This window comes from Seriola dumerili, unplaced genomic scaffold (genome assembly GCF_002260705.1).
Source record: "Seriola dumerili isolate Sdu_G_001 unplaced genomic scaffold, Sdu_1.0 BDQW01000449.1, whole genome shotgun sequence".
In the NCBI taxonomy this organism is placed as follows: Eukaryota; Metazoa; Chordata; class Actinopteri; order Carangiformes; family Carangidae; genus Seriola; species Seriola dumerili.
Window position 1 is genome coordinate 5,327,639 of NW_019174704.1, and position 18,793 is coordinate 5,346,431.

The window sequence follows — 18,793 nt, forward strand, 5'->3', positions numbered from 1 at the left end:
AGAAAAAAAGATGTTATTTCCTCTTACACTTGAGTGACAGAATGAGGTAAAATGTTATATTAAATAAAAAAGGTTTTTCAGACTGATGATGGCCTCCAAACTTAGATAATTTGAAACATCATTTAAAGAGCCGTGTTGGCTTCCACTCTTTCTCTGCCTCCTTTCTTTAGACATCATGCTCAACGAGAGCTCTGGCGTTGTGGTCGTTGTCATGTGCCTCAGAGGGAAGTGTGTCATATGTACGACGGTACAAAAACCGAGTGATCAGAGTGATGATGAACATCTCCATGATCATCATCTGCTGACTCAGCACTGCAGGGCAGAGAGACACAGAGAGAAATAAAAAATCTTTTCTTTTTTTTTTTCACTTCACATGTCGTCAAAGGATGCAGAAAGACATTTGGAGATTTTTCTTACTGGATCCACGAGCTTGAGAAGAGAAGGGGGGAGCGCAGGCGATGGCTCCATTCAAGGCCAGGATGTTAATGATTGATGTCTGCAGCTGACTTAACACAAGTATCAGCTGAGGAGAAAACCAATTGCTGATCAGTTACACACGGTATATATACAGTGCAGTTAAAGGTACACCGTGTAGCATCTCTGAAAATCTGTGACACCAAGCAAATGCAACCACATGCAGGCGAGCGGACTGTTTAACACTGTGTCACTCCAGTGGGAATTTGCACGGCTTATGTTTCTCTAAATTGAGACTACCTTCCCCATAAACCCTGTTGCTCTCTGTCTGTCTGTCTGTCTGTCTGTCTTTCTGTTCTCTTTTTCTTCGCTGAATAGGATAACCATGCTGGGAAGCATTTCACTCACTCATTGTAAGAAACTGTAACAAAAGTGAACACAGAGTGAAAAGGAGGGTAATCTTATTTGTGCAATAAAAACAGCAACACTCTTATCATTTTGAGTCATAAAGCAATCAAACAATTTGACAAACAAAGAGTGGGAGAGGCTTGTAATCCTCTTAGTTTGATTTCTTTTCACCAGTGTGACTACATTTGTGTTCAAGCAACATAAAGCAGCTCATGTTGCTGTTTTGTATATTTTTTGTTTTTTTTTTTACTCTGTAGTACAAGTATACGAGGAGGTTTTCCCCATGCCAGGGATAGATTGTGATTGTGACCGAGCACTGTAGCATACGATATAGTGACTCACTTGGTACATGGCATACTTGGGTACAATATTGCGGCTGCGTATATGGACGTTAGTGTTCATGAAGATGATGGCAACAGGCCAGAGGGAGATGATTGTGAGAACACCAATGAATGGGTTAATCCAAATAGCTGTACCAGTGATCTCGAGCTGAAAAAGAAGCAGAGAAATATTTACATTTTATGTCATGCTCATTTGATTTTTTTTTTCTAGTACAAGCAGACATGTGGCAAAGCGTTTCAAATACTTACATCAGAGAGATCAAAGTTGCCATTCGTCCACAATATTATGGCGAGGACAGTGAGCACAGTCTTGAGGATTGCATACTGAAGAGCGCCCATCTTCAGTAAGAAAAACATTCGCCTGAATGATCCCAACCAAAGAAAGATCGACTTTAGATCATAAGACAATGTCTAGTTCGTAGAGAAAGACATAGAAAGGGTTTATAAAGGATATAAATGCGAGTGGGATTAAATGACTTTAAAATGTCACTTTATGAGCAGTAAAGAACACAGGCTTGAGCTATTAGACCCAGAACAGGAATGCGCAGACTGTGTTTGTATTAACAGGTATAAATACCGTGACATGGGCACGCGGGGTAAACAGAGGCAGCAGCAGCAGCAGGGTCCTGTGCTGATCTTAAAGGTATCACCAGAAAACCGCTTCAGAAAAACATCACTGCCCCCTAACTCCTCGATCATCAGAACCAGGACTTTATACACCACCACTGCAAAGTAACTACAGAGAGAAAGAGGTTCAGGGCTGTTTGTAGAGAACAGATGTGCAATAAATCTCAGTAATCACCCTCACTGAGTACTGAACTTCGTTTTCACAGTCTGTGATGTTATATTTGTGCTTCCTTGGAAAAGAGACCAAATGTCAAATTTAACAATTCATTTTTTTATGACCTGACACACCTTTTCTTGACACATGAGGACAAACTAAAGACAGCTTCATGTTAATGGATTTTGACCCAGCTGCTGAACATGAACATACTGTTCGTAAATCACATGAATCAGAAAACACATAAAATTTACCTCTGTATATAGATTCCCTGTATTTTTAATAAAGATGAGCACATGGTGGCTGGAGGTGTGGCATGATCTTTGATCTGTGTGTGTGTGTAATGACTCATCGTGTGGTTAAACTTATTCTAAACTATACTAGGAGTGAGCACACAGCATCGTGAGGGTCTGGGGGATGGAAGAGTATTTACATTTGTTAATGCAAATTATTTTCTTTGCATGTAATCCTTTGGCCAAGACTTCTAATAATCTGCATTTCATCTTTACTAAATTGTCATGGTGATACAATTCATCTCGTTATCGTTTTCCCTAGAATATGGACAGAAGCACCGATATCATATTTCAGCTTTTTAGAAGTGTCAGTAAAGAGAAACCTTCTACTGTATGAGAAAATGCTTTGCCCTGTTTATTAATTCAGGTGTAGTTGAAAGAAAACGTACCAGTTAGACGTCATGTCTGTGAACATGACCGCCCTTGGAATCCACATCCCAAAACAAGCCATGGTGGCAATGACCTGACATGGAGAAATATCATCATCATTGGTGCATAAAAAAAAAAAAATTAATTAAAAAAAAAAATGTTATGTAAGTTTAATGCTAATAAAGCACGGTTTGTTTTTTAGGTTACATTTTCTCTGTTTCATGTTGTGTTTCAAAGGACCATGTGCCCCACTTCTTTAAACCTATTCCACAAACAGTTATTGATAATGATTATATTTCGACTGGTTTTAGAATTAGCTGCGTATTCTAACATCAAAACAGGCACTGAATGCTTACTGGTGCAGCACCATTTATCCAGATGATGGTCGACTTCTTGGGGTAGGGCAGTTTTTTGTAAATATAGACGCACTGCTCCAGGTACAGCAGCAGGGAGATGCAGGACATGAAGGTGAGCATGGAGTACAGGCAAAGTCCAAATAGATCTAACTCTAATTTAAAACAAAGAGAAATCAGGTTAAAAAAAAGTCAATTTCAGGACATTGTGGTGAAAGTCTTTTGTTACTCTAACACAAATTCATTTAATTCTAGCAGACATATAACTGCTGTATATCCATGAATGTGTAGAATGAAGTACTATGAGATTATTTATTTTTACTTTGTGGAACACTGTTGTATTTTGGAACAGAGGAAATTTATGGAACATTCAAGACTTTCAGACATAGAGATGCACACAGGACACTGAGTGCTGAGGGAACTGTTAATGTCATTAGCACAGACTGGCTGATAAGGAAATATTATCAGCGAGCAGAGCAGGATGTAGTAATTTGGGTCACTTACGCTTTATCACGTCGATGGCCAGCGGAGGCTCTTGTAAACAAGCTGGGTCAATGTTGCTGTTGAGGGCTTCCTCCATGGCATGCAGTTAACCCTCTTGAGAAGTTCACCAATGCAGGTTGTAACGATAAATTAACAAAGTCTAATCAGATCATCTGCTTTCCCCTTCTCATTGCAGTGTCCAGTGTTGGATTCTAGAAGCAGATTCGACAGCGAGTGTACTTTACCCTTTAGCTAACTTTTAAGGAGTGAAGGTGAGATGATGGTTCAGAGGTTAAAAGTTTATGAGAATTCCTCCATATAAGTAACTGTCTCTCATTCATTCACAGACTCAAGTCACAGTAATTAGAATGACACCAAGATCAGGGTTTTACTTAAAAGGCTGAACTTTGACAGGGTGTGTAGTTTCCTTTCCAGTAAATGTAAATGGATATAAAAAGATAGAGATAAAGGTTTCAGTACCTTGATTGCACAGACTGTACTTTATAGTTTTTGTTGTAGTGTGTCCCCCAGTTATCTCAGCAACTTCTTATTTACAAGTGTTGTCAGCATCACAGGCTAAAGTTGCATGTGTGGTTGGACATAAAAGTGTTAAATTTAGGTTTAACTGAAAGCAAAATGAAACCTGTTTATTTTAAATGGAAAAAAATAATTTCCATTGCCAGAGAAGCAAAAGAAAATGCAATTATTCTGAGAATTGAGGTTTTGAGTGGCCGACTGAGTGCTACATTTACATTATTCACCCCATATTGAAACAAAATGAATGTTTTTGACCTTTTGTCAGTAATAGATATTATTTGAGATTAATAATTTGAAAATCTTGGATAATCCTTTACAAGGAAGCTATGAATTATAAAGGGTAAAAGGGTTGAGAGTGTTGAGACTCTTACAGCTTCACCTGTTGCACAGTTGAATGGCACTGAGGTCGTTCACCTTTCCCCGGCTAGCCAATAATCGTTCCCAGCTCGTCATACTTGTGTGCAAGAGGAATTGTCTGCTCAATAAGTGCCAAACACTTGGTCGAACTTATCAGCACAGTCCAAATTTTAATGATCTTGAAAAAGTGAACAGCACAGTCTTATGTCACAATTTCCACTGTAACTGTCACAACTCTTACTTCTGTACATCACCAGCACTTAACTACACTGTGCAAGAACCATAAAGTTGAGGAGTAGATACTTGTGCCGTTCATGATGGATATAGAATTTGTCACACACACACACAAAAAAATAATATACTGAGAACTGAGTATTGTTCCACGTTATTTGACCTGATGATGGCATGAGATAAAAAGGGATCACCAGAATTGCAATCATTCCTTCATCCTGAAGGAAACAGTGAGTAGTAAGTTTTATGCCAATTCATCCGATAGTTACTGAGAAATTTAACTGGAAGCCAAAAATATCAACCCGTAGTGGAAACACTGATTTGAAATAAGTCTTATTAAACATGTGACTGGAATCTGGACAAATCCATAAGTTTTACATTCTTGTCATTCATTACAAATCACAGTGCACTAATGTTCAAGATGAAGAACCACACTTTATAGTTTCTTATATTACATTTATTGTTACAGAACAATGAAGATCACCCTGCTTGAATATTTCTCTCAATAAAAAAGCAGTTCTTTACAGGCCTTATTACATTTGCAGCTCTAGCTGCCTGGAGGTGTATTAAGCCAAGTTCAGTCAGTGAAATTAGTTATTAAACTACTATGAGTACATTCACATGGGCTACCACTCAGTCAATAATATCTACACGTTATTATTATGTACTGATCACTCAGGCAAACTCCACACTGTGCATCATTTCCACTAAATCCAATGTAATATAATGAAACAGCTGCCAGGAGCACAGAGAGGAGCATTTATGACGACATTGGTAAATAAAGTTCACCTCATCTATCCTGGTTTAGGCTCATGGACACAGTTGAACGGATTCCCCTGTATAAACATTTTTTTTCATTGTGGTTTCATTTTGTACTCTTTGCTTTCCAAACTTTCAAATAAATCTTATCGTCATCCTGGAAAAACAAATGGAAGGAACAGATTTAAGCCTTGACCGTTGGCAGTAACACACAAGATTGATTCGTTTTATACAACAGTAAAGCAAAGGATTGATCATGAGCGTGAAAATGTTCAACGGAAGTAAGAGGACAAACATGAGCATCTGTGATCTAGTATCTATTTTAAAAGAAAATAAATATAAATAAATAAAATCAATATACAAGGAAAGACAATGCAATTAATTTACAAAAGCTTAATGACAAAGAAATTACAAATATTTATAGTGCAATGAAAAATGGCAATGTCATTGACAATGATCTGGTTATGTGTCTCGATTATTTGGAATGAGAAACAGTTTTAACTGCAGTTAAACTAGATTTGGTCCTCACATATCAAGCTTATATATCACTTGCGTATTTACCCATCGTATAAAATTTGAAATGCAAAAATAATATCTTAAAAGTGTAAACAAAAAGACCTTTAAATCTTTTTAATCATGTAAACTGTCAACTAAATTAGACCCTTTGATAATTGACTAGCGGTCTTAATAATTGCACTGTGCTTGGGGTGAAAAACTGATAAAACATATTGCACACACTATTGACAGAACTGAAATGTGTTACCATCTTTTATTTTGAGCGATACAAATCTCGCTTTAGTGGTTCCCACTTCTCTACATCAAACATAACCAGATTTGAGGTTTAGTTATAATGCTGGATTAATACTGACTAAGATGATTCTCTTGTTTAAATGTATAATGTGATTAATCCATGTAGATAAATGTAGACATATTGGCTCAAGGGGGGAAAAAAAGCAACGAAACATTATTTGAATGTCTTTGGCTCAAAACAAAGACAAAACTTCTGAATCACCCCTGAAGGACCTGGTGGGGTGTATGAGGTCCCTGCACAATCTCAGTTGATACGATAACATTATTGTTTAAAGCACAGTAGATGGAGGATGATCCGCTTGATGTACATACAAAAACATGTGGCTTGAGGCTGCACTGTCAAACTCAAAATGAGGTTTGGAGGACGGCTCCTGTGGAGGTGCTGATGCTCCTGATTTAAGGCATCGTAGTTGATGAACTCTTTTACTGATGTGCCTGCGACCTGCATTAACAGCCAGCAAAGTAAAAATAAACACACGAGGATGACAAACCAGCTGAACTCTACAGTATTCATGTCACGTCCACATACCTGCTATGGCTCACTCTCCATTGTCACAGAGACTATCTGACCTCCGTCTGAAAAGAAACCAGTGATTAATTACCACAAACACGAGCCATCATGACGGAAAAATTAATAACGTGATAGAAAGCATCAGCAACACACCAATTTTCTCTTTGCTCTCATCCACTGTGTGTTGTATGTTGTTACCAGGCACACAAGGGTTGGTCTCCCCATCAGCAGGGCTGTAATTTTAATCACATTAGAGATTATCGCCCTGCAAACAAAACTGAAAGGAAGCAGATTAAATAAAAAAAAACAAAAAAAAAACAAAACACTTGCCTTTTTCCATTTTGCTGGAGGATGCTGTTTGCTTGTTCAGGGTCTATGTGTACCAATCTGGTAACAAAGGAATGTCCATCCCCCAGACTGACAAAACAGATAAAGTGGCATTAGTGAACATGTTGGAACTGGAGCTAATGCTGTAGTTATATCAGGTCAGAGTAGACTCACCTTGAGAAAACAGGAAACATCCAGTACTTTGCTTGTTCTCCAAACACCTCAGCTACGTTTCTGCTAAAGCCGAGTGAGAACCCATTTTTGTCTGGACCATTTGCAAAGACAGGAGCTCTAAAAGCCTCTGAAAAGAATAGAAAAATATAGTTAGTGGTGACTTTCAAAGGACATAATCAGCAGTTGAATTAAATTTACATATTTATTTATAATTACCTATAGTGGTCCTGTTCTTTCCCACAAGCCATAGATGGTAGCTGAGAAGTGACAGGATGCTGATAAAGAACAGGGCCGCCACGAAAAACAGAAACAAGATGTGGAATTTGGCGTGCGTTTCAGGCAGCTGTTTCTTCAGAGCGGAAAAAAACAAACAAAAAAAAAAAGAGAACAAAAGTCTTAGTCTTGTCACTCTGCATGTCTGCAAGAATATTTCTAGTCCTCATGTCAAGTAATCTAAACTTAACAAATGACTGCGGTAACAGATCAAGTCCATTATTGTCTGATATAATCTTACTCATAGTATTTTTTGCTATAACACAATATATTTCTTCACTGTTGGACTACGTGACAGGAACCATTGTCTCATGCAAAGCTGTATGCTGAAGAGAGTCCACTGATAACATCACATGACACACTTGTGCACTACAGTGACACATTTGTAAACCAACTGGTTGATACTGTATCTTACGATGCAACCAGCTGTGGCTGATCACATGACTCACCACAGCCCACTTAACTTTTAAATTGTATTTAATAATTAATAATGTTTAATAATTAATGACGTCCTTCAGAAGATGTAAGTTCAGGCCTCAAAAGATCCTGCACCCACCTTTAATGAACTGCAACCACAGCAAGCATTCACATGCAAACACATGTCAATTTAAAAAAAGAAAATAGGAAGTTTCGGTACTTACAGTCCAGAATTTGATGAAATACTGGACGACTGTAGCACAAATTACTACACAGTAGAGTGAAGCGTAGGCCAAGAACAAGACAAAGTACTTGTAATTTGAGAATCCAACACAGTTATTCACCCTGAGAAGAAACATAATAGAAACAAGAGACGGTGAAACCTCTTCATATTCTCTTGATTCTACAATAAATAAATATAAATAAACAATATGGCTGAAAGGTGACTACTGTAAAGTTAAGATAAATAAGCTGATGGATAGCACAGCCAGAAAACCTAGATCATGATGAAATCAAGAGCAATTTAAATTCATAATTGAATGAGAAAATCCTACCAGGGGCAGTGATGGTCCATTTTTAGCACACACCTTGAAGGATGAGAATACGGAAAAAGCACATCCTATTAGTAAAATCTAGCAAACGTCTACATGTAAGAAATTCAGCCTAAGCTAATACACAGAACTCAATATAAGTCAGAATATATCTGTGTTAATGTTGTACATCCTAATGGTTAAAGATCTCATTTTAAAACCCTACAAAAATGTGAGTGAAAATTTGGTTTAATATCATTATTTGCAGCATAAATTAACACTGTTTAACTATGTAAGGTCTTATTTAATAACAGCAATGCATATGCACTTAACAGTTTTCTCTGTTACCAGATGCTACAGTTAATGTTTTCTTGCAGCCGGAAATAAAAGCTTTTGGATGCTTTGGAAGATAAAATCAGTTTAAGCATGTCTACTCCTTTGAGGAAAACAAAAACAGAAAAATGAAAAGTGAGACAAGCCTTAATTATACAGTGTACAATTTCAAAACACTCACATTTCACAGGTTGAGCAGTGATGGCAGCGGTCAGGTTTGATTACCTGGCAGCTGTGACAGTATCGGATGGCTATTTAGAGAAAATGAAAGCACAATTATTAAAGTAATACTGTATAACTATTGTTTTTTCCCCCCTACACACAGTGCTCTGATATCCAAGATATCACCATTAGGGTGTATGTGACGTAGCCAATATATAAGCAAAATAAGCATTTCAGGTGTATTCTGCATTTTTAACACTTTGAAATTTCCTGCCCTCTTCATTTTTTTGTCCACAATATTATTAATTCTGAGTTAAATAAATAAATATACGGGCAGTAATTTTATACAGTCTTTTGAAATATCCCTGTGAAACTAAGCAGGTTGATGAGTGGAGGAGCCAGGTGCGGCCCGTAGAGATAACGAGGCACACCTGAGTCCAATTACGCTTCCTAATAGGTGCAGTTGCGCAAAGAGCCGGATATGCATCAGCAGAGAAATAACAGCTTATAGCATCACAGAGTACTCTGTTTTAAGAAGATATAAACAGAGTTGCCCTTTCATCCAAAAGGGGAAGACACGATGTAGCAATACCTTTACACAATGTCATTTGCATTGCTGATCTAATGTTGTCCATGTGAGTGACAAACATGAGCTGAACAAAGTGTCTCTGTGTCCGTCTTTGCTAAAGTCAGCAGTGAAAAAAACTGTTACTCAACGGTGTTTTCCCTGGTGGTCCTCTTTTGAGAAACTACTGGGAATTGAAATATTAAGCCAGCCACAGGCAGTTTTGCTGCTGTTAGTGAAAGCCTCACCTCCCCCCGCCGTGCGTGTATACACGGGTAAATTCTTTGCCACTTTCTTCAGAATCTCTTGTTGCGTATCAGCTCGCTCCTCTCTCTCATACAATTCCTTCTCTGCTCTGGGCAGACAGAACTGACAGAAGCAGAAAAGAAAGCCTAAGTCAGAGAAAACCTAATGCATGACACATAGTAAACTTAGGAGGTTTCTATACATGGGTATTTACAAAATCCTTTTTTATTTCTCTTGCCTTACCACTTTTGAGGGGCCCGCTGGTTTGGACCAGATAGTCTTCCAGTAGGACCATATAAACATGGTGAGGAAAATGTGAAAGATGACCAAGTAGCTGACTGTTGAGAGAAAGTTAAGGTTTGATTTGTAGTTACACTGACATCTGTGGAATAATCTTTGCTATGAATAATTAATATCAGTAAGTAATGAGAAGGTAGAAAATGAACAGTGTGCAGGAGAAGGTAGAAAATGAACAGTGTGCAGGGGCATCACTTACTTCGTTCTGCATTATTTGGGATTGTATCTACATTAGGCAGAGAAAAAATACATTAGTGAGCAGTAATGAATGTCCTAAGAATGCATGACTACACATCCCCCACCACACACACAGACACACACACACACACCAGCCCTTTCTCAAACCATGTGGTAGCAGCCTGGCACGGCCAGCAGTGACCCACCCATAACAGAGAGCTTTGTTTAAGCAGCAGGGATGTCCCTGTCCTGACCACAGCCGCTGAGCTACAGACATAACTGCAGTATATCTACATGCTTATAATGGTATCATCAGTTCCAGCCTGAAACAGACTATAAAAAAACCTACTGTGGGTGAGGGGATAGTACATGATCAATATCTATCTGCTGAATGTTACAGAAAATACTCATGCCCACTGAACTTCTTTCAGACCTGCTTGGTTAAGCTTGGAGCACATGCATACATATTAAGCACATTTAATTATGAGACAAAAGTATACAACACTTATTTCACTCACTACTGAATGATGAAGGTGTTGACAGTTGTAAAACAAATTATTTGATTTAAAATATAATAATAATCATTCCCTCTGAATCAATCATTTGCCTCAATGTTTTTGGATTTTTTTTTTTAACTTTAATGTCTTTAATATTGCAACTACTTAATCCTTTACAGATTAAACCACTTTGACAGGTACAAAAAGTCATCGTTACATGGTATAAGGTTTTGCTTTATTACCCAGTTTTTATCTTGATGCATGATGTTGTAACCGTATCAGTTATTAAGTAAATAATAAGTCTGATAGTTTTCTCCTAAAACAAAGGCGAACAGCAGACTCTTTCAAGGTCTTAACCACCTTCCTTCTTCTCCAGCAGCAACTACATCTTCAATGAAAGCTACATCTTTTAAATTAGGGAGCTACAACAAAAACACCTGAGGAAGTTTTACAGTCTTAGTCAACTTCATCCCATATTTCATGTCACCTGGTGCATTACAACTATCACGAGGAAATTATTAATCATTAATTTACGGCTGTAAAAGCCACCCGGACTCTCCAAATCTACTCGACAAAAACGTTTCCCGGTTATATTAACACATACGCTGCTGTCATGAAGGAATGCATGTATGTGAATGGTTAAAGAGTCAGAAACTGAGGTTTGATCGCATGTATGCAGTTTTGGGGGTGATTTTCAATCTCACTTCAACTAGCCTATCAAACTTGGCAACCCCTGAAACTGTCAACCCAAGCAGATATCCGCCCCGCCATAGGCAAACACTTATAAAAGTGAATGTACTTACACACACAGAGCTCCACGACATAAGCGTAATAAGACCAACCGACAACCAGGTTAATAAACAGGACAGGTACCCAATTCAGAGCCCGTTTGCAGCACCTCAGCGCATGAGAGGGCGCCATCTTTAATCCGTGCAGGATATTCGCTGACGGCGACGTCACATCCATGGTTTTAAGAGACGGAGCCAAAGATACTACAAAACCCAGATCCTCGACTGGAACATGCGCAGTTATTTTTGTAGTTCTGAAACGCTGGGTTTATATATTGTAGCCTGACACATCGGTCTGCTTTGGTTTGACTACAGAGTCGTTTAGAGGTGGAAAGTAAGTACATTTACTCAAGTACTGTAATAAAGTATAAGTCTGAGTTACTTGTACTTTACTTGACTATTTTCTTGTCATGCTACTTTATAACTTAGCCTACTTACAAATGAACATTTTACATACAAAACATACGAAGAACTTATGAAATGTGATGCTTTACTACTGTACCAAACAATATGTAAAGGGGAAATGATAAGTTGATTAGGGTATTTGATTTTTCAGTTGACATAAAAATATTGACAACTATATTGATAGTGGGTTAAGTCATTTTTCAAAATAAAAATGTACATGGTTCCAGCGTCTGTGAGGGTGTACATCCTGTCCTTTTAGCTATTTTAGGCCTAATCATTTTAACTTGTTTTTTTTTTTTTTTAAATAATTTTGAGGTTTGGACTGTCAGTAGGACAAAACAAACATTATGAAAGTGTCACTATATTGTGAAATTTTACAAACCAAAAAGTCAGTTGACTCAATGAATAAAAAAAAATTATAATCAGGGATTTCATTATAATGGCAATAATTAGTTAGTAACCAAACGCAACATGCTTACACATTAATACATCAGTAATAATAGTATAATAATATAATAGCCTCCTTTGAGTACTTTTATTTTTGATATTTTACTTCTTCATGATTACACTTACACATACATTTACTTAATTAACATTTTCAGTGCAGGACTTTTAATGGAGTACAGCTCAAGTCAATGCCCTGTTATACATAATTTTAAATATCCCAGCCAAACACAAGTCGGACATCTTGCATCTCACTATCTTTGTTTGACTGCATAAATATTCTCAACTGAATTTCTTTAACCACAGCCTATATTATACATCATACTATACATATACTATCCTTTCAAAACTTTTTATATTAAGATTAAGAACACTGAAGGTTCATAACAACTCAATTTGCTGATCCTTGTATTCACTAACTAAGGTCTGTTGATTAGAGGTAGACCTGTTTCTCCTACCTTGTGGAGCAATAGCAATACATAGCCTACTTCTTGAGTGATGACAAAGGCCTATACACTTTCCAGGAAATCCAAAATGCTTTCTACATTTACCCTCCTCCTTTTTTTTCCATTTACAGATCAGGCCACTTTAGAAAGCCCATGGTATTCCATGACACAATCCCCTATCCAGTCATTATGAGTTGTTTCCCTTTTACAACAGAAAAAGGGCATGGTGTCTGTACTGTATCAGTATCTATATATATTCTTATGACTCTCTCCCACTAGTTAGGATCTGATGACGAGATGGCCCCAATCTCCACCCTGATATTTAATGGGAACTGGGTACTTGGGAAACATTAAAGACATAACCCTTGCACCATCAAATTCATTTTTATTATCTCCCTATATACATAGCACCTTGTAAAAATGATCTCTTTCAAATTACATATAGCCACTGGATCCATTTTAATATTAAAAAAATATTGATAGAGCAGCTTAAGAACTCCAGCTGTTTTAATGGGTTTTGTGATTCAGACTTTCTAGCTGTTTGCTCTGAGGAACTTTAGGGATTTATTGCTTCCAAACTAAAGATTTCATACAACTGTGTAAGCACCCATTTGGTCTTTCTCCATAAAAGTGTCTTAGATTACAGAGATGATTCAGCCTTTTTAAATCTTAGGGGAAGAATAATGTCCATGTAGGGCATAAAATGGCAGGGAGATTTCAGTTGATTATCACTAGTCTAAAAAACACACTCTGTACTCATTAACACTCAGTTACCAAGTCCTACAGTATAAGGTCCTTTAAGGGTGAGTATGTCTTATGCAGTTAGCCACTAGACATATAAGATTCACAAATAACAGAAGACAAATCACATCAAAGCAAAATTTAATGCGCTAGTCCTTTTCTTTTCAGTGAAGAAGCATTATGTACATGATAATGTATTGCACTTGTACTTGAATAAACCAGTAATAAATCAAAGTACTTCCTTTCTATTTGTTCATTTTATTAATTTCCTCCTTAGACATATTAGGTACCAGATTAAGACTAATAAAGATGACCCAAGTATGAGGAGCTCATTGTGCGTGTCTGCTGTATGAGGAGGCAGCTTTGAGAGAGGAGCGTGCGCCCTTTTTCGGTGTAGAGGGGGAGGATGGAGAGGAAGGAGGGGAGAGAGAGGAGGGAGAGGAGGGAGGGGAGGCAGAGGGGGAGGCAGAGGCAGGGGAGGAGTCTGGAGAAACTGAGCGTCGTCTGGTGGGACTGCTGCTTGGGGAGCCACGGGGTGAAGAGTAGGGCGACAGGGCCTGGAGCATACGGCCACTCCGCTCCTGAATCACATGCTAAACAAGGACAGAGACAGAAGAAAGGTTTACTGTGTTGTTTTGTTGCGGTGGGGCAGTGAATCATTTTGTGATGAAATGTTCTGTGATGTGTTTATTGCACTCGCTTTCACCCAACCACACGTATTTATTGATACTTGTGTCATTTCCCACATTAACCACAGGGCCTTTTGTCACTGCCTTGACAAGGGCTCAGAATCTTATTGTGTTTAGGTTTTGGTGCCTTAGACAAACTTCCCGGTTGCAATGAAACCATGGATGAAGGGACAACAATCACTTGAGTAATTTTGACGATGAAAACATCTATACATGATCTGAAGTTACAGGACACGTCTTTTTTCTAGGATTTTTAAGCAAATCATTGGATATTTATCAACAAACTGAGATACCATCAGAGATACTACTATCCTTGTACAGTTGTAAGATGTGCTGATTTTCAGGAGTGATTATTGTCTGAGGTTTAGCTTAAAGACTGGGAACAGGGGGAGACAGCAGGCTTTCTCTGACAGAACAAAATATAGTAACCAGACCCTCTAAAGCTCACTAATTAATATTATATCATGTTTGTTTAATCTGTATAAAAACAACAATTAGTGGTTTCCCGGGAAGTCATGTGAGGAGCTATTTCTACACTGGTTCCCTGGCAAGACTTCAAGAAAGTTAAATATTTCATCAAGATTTACCAAGAAACACCACCAAACAACGAACTCAACCTAGAAATGAAAGGTTCTTTATCTATTATGGTCTATGAGGGATTTTTCCCTTCAGTTAGTGCGCCCTCTGGATTAATGTAAAAGTAAACGTGCCCAGGCTCCGTCAGGTCCAAAAAGCTCCAGGAAGTTGCCAATGAATTCTCGTGACTTCTCTTCCCACTTGTGGATGAGGTCCTGGCTCTTCTCCTCCACTCTGTAGACAAAGTGTTTGGACTTCTCCTCCACCGTACGGACCGTCTCTTTCATTTTGTCCACCTGGTTCTGGATCCTGTACTTATTCTCCTGTCAGAAAAAAGACACAGCAGATGACCATCAGTACATGTGCTATTATTTCTATATTTTGTTTTAAAAAATTTCTTCAGTTTAGTAAATATGATTTCTCTTACGTTAATGAATCCAACATTTAGTTCTCGGGCTGTGTATCCTCTTTGCAAGTTGCGTCGAACATAGACATCGTAGTCTCGGACGATGCGAGTGATCAGATCAGATGTGGAGATGCCCTCTGTCCTCTGAGTTGCCACAAACATTCCTGACATGAGTACACAAATATTTAAAGCACATGTAATTCATTCAAGTGATATGAAAAATAACAAAAGTAGAATTCATCATAATGGGTTATATGTATCTTTACCTGCTTCCTTTATGTGTTTGTAAACATCCTCTGATCCAGCAGAGGTGTAAGGGATATCATCATGGGCCACAAAGTCAATCTGTGAGTGCAACATGACAGTGTTCAGACTGATATCTGCACACCAGATAACTCAGTTGTTGTCACTGTATGACATGTTAAGAAGCTGTGTGTCCAGTGACTGCGTGACCTATGACCTTGTGTTTCTTGAGGAACTCTGCGGTAAGGGTCCAGGGAGCGTCCCGCACCACCTCATCAACGTAACGGCAGTGCCTCAGGGCTTCGTAGCGTTCATCCTCAGTCATCACCGTGTAGCCCTTAAACTTGTGGGTGAGTTCATCACTGCAGACTAGGGAAACAGGAACTTACATGTGATGTCTTACCTCAAATCCAAGACTTTAAACTGAATGAAACTGAAATTAAAATGGAAGATTTAGCCCAAAGACCCAAAGATACTGGCCTTTAAAGGCCATTTTATCATGCTAATGCAGCTCTGGGTGACAATGGCCCATATCATGTAAACACAAGGTGTTTTTACTGCAATGTGTTAAGAGGGGGAGTGACATTTCTACCTTACCTCCTACTATCAGGTAAGTGTTGGGGAACACATTTTTGGCCTGCATCAGAGCTCGAGCATGCCCCGAATGGAAAAGATCAAAGATCCCATCAGCGTAGACTCGCACCGGACGATGAGCTGCAAGATAAGAAATATGAAACCATGTCCTAACTCCAATGTAATTTATAGGGATTTACTGATATGCCATTTTAAAGCAGATACTGATATCTGATCAGCCAATAAAGATCTTAATACTTTTCTTTCGTTGCTAATTTGTCAGTCATATGGCGTGACACATTTCTGAAGAGGATCATAATAATAACAACCTTACAATCTGGCTAATAACTAGCAGTAAAACAATATCACACTGATACTGACGTCACCTCTTACAGCTGATGTCAGCTGATACCAACATACTGAATGATCTCAAGTTAGTGACTCTCTTGGCTTCCCTGTATTCCTTGCTGTCATTAGCAGGGAAAAGACCCAAAGACACTCTCAGTTACTATACATGAAATTCATTAGCAATGCAGAGAGAAACTATTGGGAGGTGTGACCTGGTGTGCCTCTCCGTGCTTGGGCAATGGTCAACTTTTCATGGGGGGTCTCTGATTCACAACCTGTAGACTTGGCAAAAGCAGCCGGCTCCCGCAGAGCCTGAACAGACTGACAGAGAACACAGAGGAAGGAAAAAAAAATTTCCAATTTAGTTCATCGTCCGTCTGAACCACTTCCATCCTGTTCAGGGTTTCAGTATACATTAGGTGCAGACTAAAAGTACAGACTAAATAAGCTGCCATTATATACAAACAAGCGTATTCATACTTGCATTCACACTTAAGGGCAATTGTAAAGTTTCCAGTTTACCTGAACTGCATGTATTTGGATTGTGTGCGGAAAAGGGTGCTACTGGGAAGCATACTAGCATTCAAAAACAAAATAGTGCAGGGAGACGATATACAGCAACAGAGTTATTGCAGAATTTAGGATTAAACTAATGGAATATAAACAGTACTGTTCTAGGTTTATTTTAATAAAACATAAGGTATTGTAAATTTTGCAGGTTGGGACTCCTCTCTAGACTTGACATCGTAAATAAATTGTATTATCAAAACAAGATAAGCTTTGATAATATCTTAGGACAACTTGATAAATCTCAGCACTCAGTAATGAGCATCCTGATATGTCATGGACTTTGTGTCGTGTGTAGATACATATAGTATACGCAGCTTTATCTGATGTGTTGTAACATATACTTTGAACTTTGATTCTGCTCAAACGTCTAGTGTTTCTTGTGTTAAACTATATGGTTATTCAGTTTAACGGCTTAAAATTTGTTTTGAAATGCTCAGTATGAATGCTGCTAAGCAACATGCTTCAATGCTTCTTTATATTTCTCTCTTAGTCCTTATAGTTAGCCACTGATTTCCTACTTTACACCATCAAGAAGTCAGTATACATGCAGGAGTTGTATGTTATGTTTCCACAATCAAGACACAAATGTTAGATGTTTATGTGCAGACTATGCAGTTAAATTTTACACTTTATTATTCACACTCTGTTGATACATTTAAAGCAATGCAAAACTGATTACAATAGAATTAGTTAATAGCTATCATTTTTAATCATTCCAAACAAGTGCTTAATATCACTTGGGAATAATCATCATTGTATTGCTATGAGTCATTCCTACATCTTTGCACTCAGCTAATCAGTTAACTCTCCACTCCCAGGCACAAGTCAAATAACCACAGAGGAAACGTTTACCGCTGTAATATTCAAAGCCTGTCACATAAAAATACAATATGAGTCCCACTGATATGATGATTCACAGTCTTTACATAATGTACAAAAACAAGACAGCCAGAACCTCCTTTATGGGACTCTGAGACCCCATATGATTATCATTTGAAGTGTAAGAATAAAGAAGGTGACCATGTTTCATATTTACAGAACAGGACTTACCCTGCGAGGGCCTCCTCTTTGGCTCTGTGGGGCCTGTTGTTGTTGGACGTTGCTGCCTCGGCCCCGTCTCCTTCCAGCCATCCTGAATTGTTCTGCTGCCTTGTCTATTAACCACACCACTGCAGCCACCTGCCACTCCTCTCAGCTGGTTTAACACGGACGATTTCTAAGCCTGTCAGTGATTTTAAGTATACATCCCATCGGCACTGCCTGATCCTGATGACGCGAGAATGTAGCGGGCAAAGTTCAGGCCACTCTGGTGGAGGCATTCAGAGGTGTATACTGCACTAGTCATCAATACTGGGCTTGTGAGGACTTTCCTTTTCTTGATCTGCTATCACTGACAGCAGTTATAAGTGAAAGTGAAAAATGTTCATATTTTGAAACATTTGTCACAGTTCCTTGTATCCTGTATATACAGAACAACAAAAGTTAACTGATAGTGTAACAGTGTATGTTGAGGGAAGCCGAATAAGATCAACTTGAAGGGCCGAAGGCTTTTACATTGGCAGCCTTTGGAACCAAACACAGAAAGACAATATGTACCAACATTTCACAAAGCTGTCACACATTACCCACAGTGCTATGCTCCATATTATGTCATTTCTGTTGTGAATATAGTTTGGGTACATCTTAAAATCAATAACACCTTTTTTGCTGTGATTATGTTGATATTTGTATTAGACCCAGAAAAAATAAAAGCCCTAATAAGTAAATCACACTAATTAAATAAATCTCAAAAAGGAAGACTGAAATAAAATATCTATATATATAAATCTGAGATGAGAAAAAGTTAAAAGACCATCCCCTGCTTTCCCAAAAAAGCCAAACTACCCTCCCTTCAGCAAAAAAAACATTAACAATCCTCC

The 18,793-nt window shown here is 38.2% G+C and overlaps 3 protein-coding genes across 3 annotated transcripts; all 3 read right to left on the minus strand.

Moving 5' to 3' along the window:
* Window positions 1–166: 166 nt before the first annotated feature.
* LOC111234545 (organic solute transporter subunit alpha-like) lies at window positions 167–3,545 on the minus strand. The gene is made up of 8 exons (XM_022762692.1): window positions 3,464–3,545; window positions 2,963–3,114; window positions 2,627–2,700; window positions 1,741–1,899; window positions 1,413–1,524; window positions 1,165–1,311; window positions 418–523; window positions 167–312 (listed from the first exon to the last, which is right to left on the minus strand). Exons 1-8 carry the CDS (start codon window positions 3,537–3,539, stop codon window positions 167–169), a joined length of 972 nt encoding a protein of 323 aa, XP_022618413.1. The 5' UTR covers window positions 3,540–3,545.
* Window positions 3,546–4,903: 1,358 nt separating this feature from the next.
* Window positions 4,904–11,566, minus strand: LOC111234386 (probable palmitoyltransferase ZDHHC20). The gene is made up of 13 exons (XM_022762453.1): window positions 11,449–11,566; window positions 10,171–10,197; window positions 9,918–10,012; window positions 9,677–9,797; window positions 8,883–8,952; window positions 8,393–8,425; window positions 8,063–8,183; window positions 7,365–7,497; window positions 7,149–7,275; window positions 6,978–7,064; window positions 6,801–6,880; window positions 6,666–6,712; window positions 4,904–6,578 (listed from the first exon to the last, which is right to left on the minus strand). The coding sequence occupies exons 1-12, from the start codon at window positions 11,564–11,566 to the stop codon at window positions 6,669–6,671; spliced, it is 1,056 nt and encodes a 351-aa protein (XP_022618174.1). The 3' UTR covers window positions 4,904–6,578; window positions 6,666–6,668.
* A 2,064-nt stretch (window positions 11,567–13,630) lies between these two features.
* Window positions 13,631–18,116, minus strand: LOC111234454 (choline-phosphate cytidylyltransferase B-like). The gene is made up of 8 exons (XM_022762564.1): window positions 17,925–18,116; window positions 16,517–16,625; window positions 15,981–16,097; window positions 15,601–15,752; window positions 15,407–15,485; window positions 15,162–15,304; window positions 14,869–15,057; window positions 13,631–14,062 (listed from the first exon to the last, which is right to left on the minus strand). Exons 1-8 carry the CDS (start codon window positions 18,003–18,005, stop codon window positions 13,799–13,801), a joined length of 1,134 nt encoding a protein of 377 aa, XP_022618285.1. The 5' UTR covers window positions 18,006–18,116; the 3' UTR covers window positions 13,631–13,798.
* Window positions 18,117–18,793: the final 677 nt, after the last annotated feature.